We start from the raw sequence: 5,887 nt of genomic DNA, 5'->3' as shown, positions 1-5,887 counted from the left end.
GGTCGTCAGACACCGCCTACCAAGAGTCTGGGTCTGACCGAGGTTTCTGCCTAAAAGGAAGTTTTTCCTCGCCACTGTTGCTCGCTCTGGAGGAAACTACTGGAACTGTTGGGTCCTTGTGGATTCTGGAGTGTGGTCTAGACCGGCTCTATCTGTAAAGTGTCTTGAGATAACTCTTGTTGTGATTTGATACTATAAATAAAATTGAATTGAATTGAATTGAATCTCAGAATTCTGACTATAAACTCAGAACGCAAATACATTTTTTCACATGTGGGAAAGATAAAAAAGCAACAACAACACATGAACCAAAACAAATTAACAAATTAACATTATAAAATCACTAACAGTGGTTCTTTGGCATATCAAATGTTCAGTAGCATGTCCGCTCCCCACGTGTTTTCATTTCTCAGTTACCCAACTTTATGGCCCCAAAATACGTCCCTTCTCCCTCCAGGTCCAGCAGCCAAGCATTGGACACATTGACGTACAAGGCGTCTCCCACCTCCAGCCGGACGCCTCGGCCCTGCTGGGCGCAGTACATGTTATAGCTGGTACTATTCCAGCGCATCGTGCTGCCTGTCTTCATCAGCACCACCGACTTGCTGTTTTGTTTGATGCTCTCATGGTAGACGTACTGGATGAGCTGGGTGTTGCTAACATCCACCCCGGCCTGGCTGCTGCTGTCCTCTAAAGGCACGTAAAGGTAGTAGCGGAAGCAGGTCTTGGCGTAGATATAGTAGAAACCTGACTCCATCACCAGCAGTTTCCCCTTCTGGTAGCCCATTCTGTGGCAGTATCCATGCTCCTGGTCCCAGTCAATGGTGATGGGCTTCCGCTCACCCTCTACACGACAACAAGAGTAGCACATAACAACAGACGTTTGGGTTAATTTATTATATTGTCATGGCTGTTGATGAATTTTCATATTTTGTACTGTAATTGTGGACTAACTTTGCATATATATTGTATATATGCACACACAAACACACAAAAAGTTACTTTAATTTTACCGTTTTTTTACAGACAGGTCATTAAGAACACTTCACATTTACAATGGCGGCCTGACAAGTGGCAAACCCACTTAGGGTTAGTAAAAGAGGGCTAGAAAGTAAAATACATTAGAAGTACATCCAGAGAATCAGTTGCAGAGCATTTTTAAGTCACGAGCGGTGGCAGATTGTTTAAGTCACAAGCGGTGGCAGATTGTTTAAGTCACGAGCGGTGGCAGATTGAAAAGGTGCAAGACCAGAGGGAAAGTGGCTTTTGGGAATGCTTTTTTTTCTTTCTAGCAAAACATACATAAAGTTGAACAGTAGTTAAACGTTTCAGTAATAGACCATCATCAGGGAAAACCATTTGCTGTGACTGTCCTTCCTTTGCCCTGCCTGAAGTTGCTGCATCTTAGCAGCTGTCTGCAGATTCCTTCATACACAACTTGTATTATTTCAGATGTTTCATATGCAAATGTTGCAGCGGCGATGTTGTGTATTGTTTAGGGTCCTCGTCACCACGAGGAACATATAGCTTGACTTGAATGGCCTTCTTTTGACTGAAAGTACCGCCAAACAACACTTCTTCTGCTCACAAGTTCCATTTTCACTTTCTCTCAGCCTACTGCGTTGAACGGTCCACCTACGTAAACACCTTCCCGTAATCAACAGCGGCATTATGATGACCAGCATAGCGCGCCTAGTGCGGGCGTAGAATTCGGTTCAGTGGACCAAATTCTAATATTCAGCAGAAACCAAACCTAAATTTCAACATAATTTCATAGAAGTCAACTATAGTCCAATTTACTTTTTATTCAATGTATACTCTTTATTGATCCCCTAAAGGGAAATTACAATTTTCACTCTGTTGTTATGACACACAGGCCTGATATACACACACAGATTGTATGCATGTACCAATGAAGAGATGTCAGAGTGAGTGGGCTGCCAGTGATGCCTTGCTCAACTGGCATCTCTACAGTTGCCAGTCCACACTCTGGTCTGAACAGGGACTTGAACCAGCAACCCTCCGGTTCCCAACCTAACTCCCTATGGACTGAGCCACTGCCATCCACATCAGCAATGTAACGTAACCTCTGTCGGTTGGGCCAGCGAGCTACACCTAGCAGTTACGTGGCTGGCGTTGAAGCCAATTTGAACAATGGAATTACAACGTCCATGTACATCTGGCCTAAAAAGACTTTTCCCCCATAGGATAACATGGCAAAAGAGATATCTGTAAATCAGTAGATCCCTTTTTGTTGAGCGTCACAACCCCCGCAAAACTTTTTTGATTTTTTGATCCATTCGGTCAGATAACATTTGGAGAGTTTAAAGGATGTGGAGTGCATCGCGACACACACGTCTGTCTCCATGAAAACGAGAAAATACGGCTGGCAAAATTCACAAGTTCACAAAAAGTTGGTATCTCATGAACAACTTTACACAATTGCTGACTCTGAACACAAAGTTGTCAGTGTGTTAATGGAGACCCGACTCTATGGTCTGAGGACCACACATTGAGGAAGCAGCGCCGATCATTTGGGGAATTTATATGCAACGGTTGAACTTTGCCGCTTTATACACCGCTGAGCAACTCTCGTAGGAATGAACGGAGCTCCGCTGTGGACGCTCAACTCAAGTTCTTTTCCTAAATCCTTGACAGTTAAGGATTTCAAGTATTTAGAAACAATTAATCTTTGCATAACAACTAGTATGTGTACCTTTTTTATTTTGTTTAAATGATTACTTTATGTAATTGGCGGGTTTTACACAATGACGATAGTGAAGCGACTACAAGCAGCTTATTATTTACATTTAACCGAAGCCCAGCAACCCGTTGATGTAAAGTACGTCACCCGGATCAGTGGTCTGATCGGTTAAAGGACCATCCAATCGCATACAGAGTCATTTGAACTATGCCCTTTGATCACGCCTCTTGTGCAGTAGAAACTACAGAGCAGACTCCCCAGACTTATGTTCAATCTTAAAAGATTGGTTTGGTGATAGCCAGACTGTAGGACAACATGAAAGGGGAGAGAGAGGGGGGGAAGACATGCAGGAAACCTGCCGCAGGTCAGATTTGAAGCCTGGGCCTCTGCTTCGAGGAATAAACCTCTTTATAATGGCGCATGCTCAATCAACTGAGCAACCCAGGGCACCCGTGATGCAACCATTTTAATTTAGTGATGTCTAAATCTGCACTTAGCAAACACTCTGAACTTTGGCGAGAAGGTTAATGAGCTAAATTTGTGATTGATAGGTAAGTGTTTCTAGTGCGACAACCAGACTCACTCTTAGAGTACTCCTGGTGCACTCTGATTGGTAGATGAGCTGATGCCAGGCTCTCTTTTGGAGTTTTGCACCGTCCTTTTTTCCTCGTGTCTCTCAGCGCGTTCAGCACCGGCTCCGTCTGTACTTCCTGTAGATGAAGAAGAAAAAAGCTAATTTGACAAACACTGACTGACAGATGAAAGGTCAGAAAAAACACATCTCTTGTATCTTTTGTTGTATTTATGTGTGTGTTATCCGGCTCTCAGAAGTTGAATTGTATACCCACATCAGTAAAGAGACATCAACAATTAACCCGCATCCACAAACAACTTTTTCTTTAAGCAAAAGTATTGTTAAGGCATAATTTACCACAGCTGTCGCTTTGAATAACTGTCTGCTTGTGTGGAATTGTGTGTGTCTGAGCACAAGTGAGTGGATGATGAACATACACCGAATTGCCTGCTAACTTCTTATTACAGCTGTGGTTGTATTTGTGGCCGAAGGCTGTGACAGGGAGGCCTCCTGGTGAGTGTACGCTTTCAGATAGATTGCGCTTCTCACGGATTTGGCATAGTAAACAGTATCTGGACTGTATTCAGCCACAACTGATGATTCTATTCAAGGCAGATGATGCCGCCATGCACAGTCTGAGCTGGGCCGTCCTCCTCAGGCAAGACACAGTATATACACACTCAAGGAAAACATGGTTTCCAAGCAAGTAAACAGTTACTGCACCGGAGCTGCCAAATCTGTTACACATCTGGCATGAGATTAAAATGCCAGGCGTGAGTGAGTGGTTGTTTTTTTAATGCCCCTGCCAACCATCTTACACTCACACAGCAGATCTAAGTGACATGACCTCTTTAAAGTTGTACCAATCATCCTTGCAGACACAATTTGTGATATAACCATTATTAAAATTCTTTTAAGCATGCGTGTATTTATTTGTGCAACAGACGCAAATGAATGTTGTAAATTGCACGTCAGTCAAATGTCAGTGAAAGTACGACACACTTAACTGAGTTTTTATTGTATCCAGAAGATGTTTTAACATGTGCCTGAGCGAACACCTAAGAAAAGATGAAGACAGCCATGGAAAGGAAAAAAAAAGATGTTGATTAAGAGAGAAACATACCATCCTAAAAACCACACACAGCGCCTCTGAGGGTTAACATTCCAAATAAACTCAACTCCAGAGCCGGTCCCACCAGCACCATTAACAAGGTTTTGCAACACTGCACCTGCGCTGGGCTAATATTACCGTGAAGGATTTAGTCACAGGTCAAGTCCAGACAAATTTGCACAGCTCTCAAGCTAAGATTAGAACCGTCTGTCCTCCAAAAACAATTTGCTGCGCAAACATGTTTTTTAGCACAGCGTCTTGGAAAGCGACAGGGGTAAACTACGCCTTGCCAAGGCCATACAAAGTAAATGTGAAAGCGCTCCATATTGGCCCTACGTTGTGGGATCTATCTTGATTTGTGGCGAGGCCGCATCATACCTCTTTAACCAGGGAGAAGAGATTATTTATACAAAGTAGATGCAGCTGGGCAGCTTCCCGATCCACAGTGTGATCTAGAATTGTGTGCGGCATGGGGACAGACACTTTCCATGAAGGAGATGTGTCTGCCATTGATATACACCTCCAGCTACAGCTAACTTGATTCCACATAAGTGTTCCTGGAACACAACAAGTGCACGCAGGCCTCAATTCATCCCTTCAACTAAGCACCGCAGAATCATTTAACATCTCCATTGTGTTGATGAGTGGTTTCGGAGACGCTTCACAAGAACTAAAGTCCCCACACTCAAAGCTTGACCACCAAAGCAGAATGTCTATTTGTGTTTCGTACTGCATCAGTCACATCTCCTTCTGGCACAGTTACAGTACAGATCCCCACGGATTCTAAACATTCAGATCATGGTGTCTGATTCATGATCCTGTGTTCTCACCACTCCCTGAGATCACACTGACCGCAGCCCCGGCCCAGCGTAGGCCAGGCTGACACATCCTGTCTCACAGGTGTCATACGATGGCCTTCTCTTTAGCAATTCCTCTGAACCAAGAGCACCGGCGATCCCACGGCTGACCAGGGGCGGAGCCAGACCTAAACATTCGGGGCTCTGATGCATTATTTGAAATGTTTTTGGAGGCTTTTGTTGCTTTCTTCGTTGTTTCTGTCGCTTTTTTCTGCAGTTTTCTCAACATTCGTTTGAAGCGTTTGAAACATGTTTTTGTCACTTTTTCCTAATATTGTATTACTTTTGTCTATGTTTTGTGTCTTTCTTACATCCTGTTTTGTAACAAACTGCTTTGATTGTCTTCATCATGCTGAATCCAGAACACCACTAATGTTAACTCATTTTCACTCCTGACACCTAAAGAGACTGCGGCCCTTTGCAACATGTCATCCCCCTCTGTCTCCCCCTTCATGTCTTTAGCTGTCCTATAGAAATAAAAACCTAAGATGGCCAAAAAATAATTAAAAAAAAGAAAAATAGATTCAGGACTTATGAGAAAACAAGCCCGAGGAGCCCATCTCTGGCTCCGCCCCTGGAGCTGAACCTAACACAACACAGCGTGGGCCAAGCGGACCTGTCAGCCTCACACCTCATAAAGC

The 5,887-nt window shown here is 43.7% G+C and overlaps 1 protein-coding gene across 1 annotated transcript in view; it reads right to left on the bottom strand.

Moving 5' to 3' along the window:
* Positions 1-5,887, bottom strand: part of tnfsf11 (TNF superfamily member 11) — a 10,787-nt gene that overhangs the window by 880 nt on the left and 4,020 nt on the right. The window contains exons 3-4 of the mRNA XM_034885905.1: positions 3,288-3,414; positions 226-846 (exon numbers count right to left, since the gene is read on the bottom strand). Of these exons, the coding sequence (XP_034741796.1) occupies positions 410-846; positions 3,288-3,414 (564 nt within the window). The 3' untranslated portion in view covers positions 226-409. The remainder of the gene's footprint in view (positions 1-225; positions 847-3,287; positions 3,415-5,887) is intronic.

The sequence above is a fragment of the Etheostoma cragini genome, chromosome 11 (assembly GCF_013103735.1).
Source record: "Etheostoma cragini isolate CJK2018 chromosome 11, CSU_Ecrag_1.0, whole genome shotgun sequence".
In the NCBI taxonomy this organism is placed as follows: domain Eukaryota; kingdom Metazoa; phylum Chordata; class Actinopteri; order Perciformes; family Percidae; genus Etheostoma; species Etheostoma cragini.
Note: the sequence above shows the minus strand (reverse complement) of the source record. Positions and strands in the feature narration are given on the sequence as shown.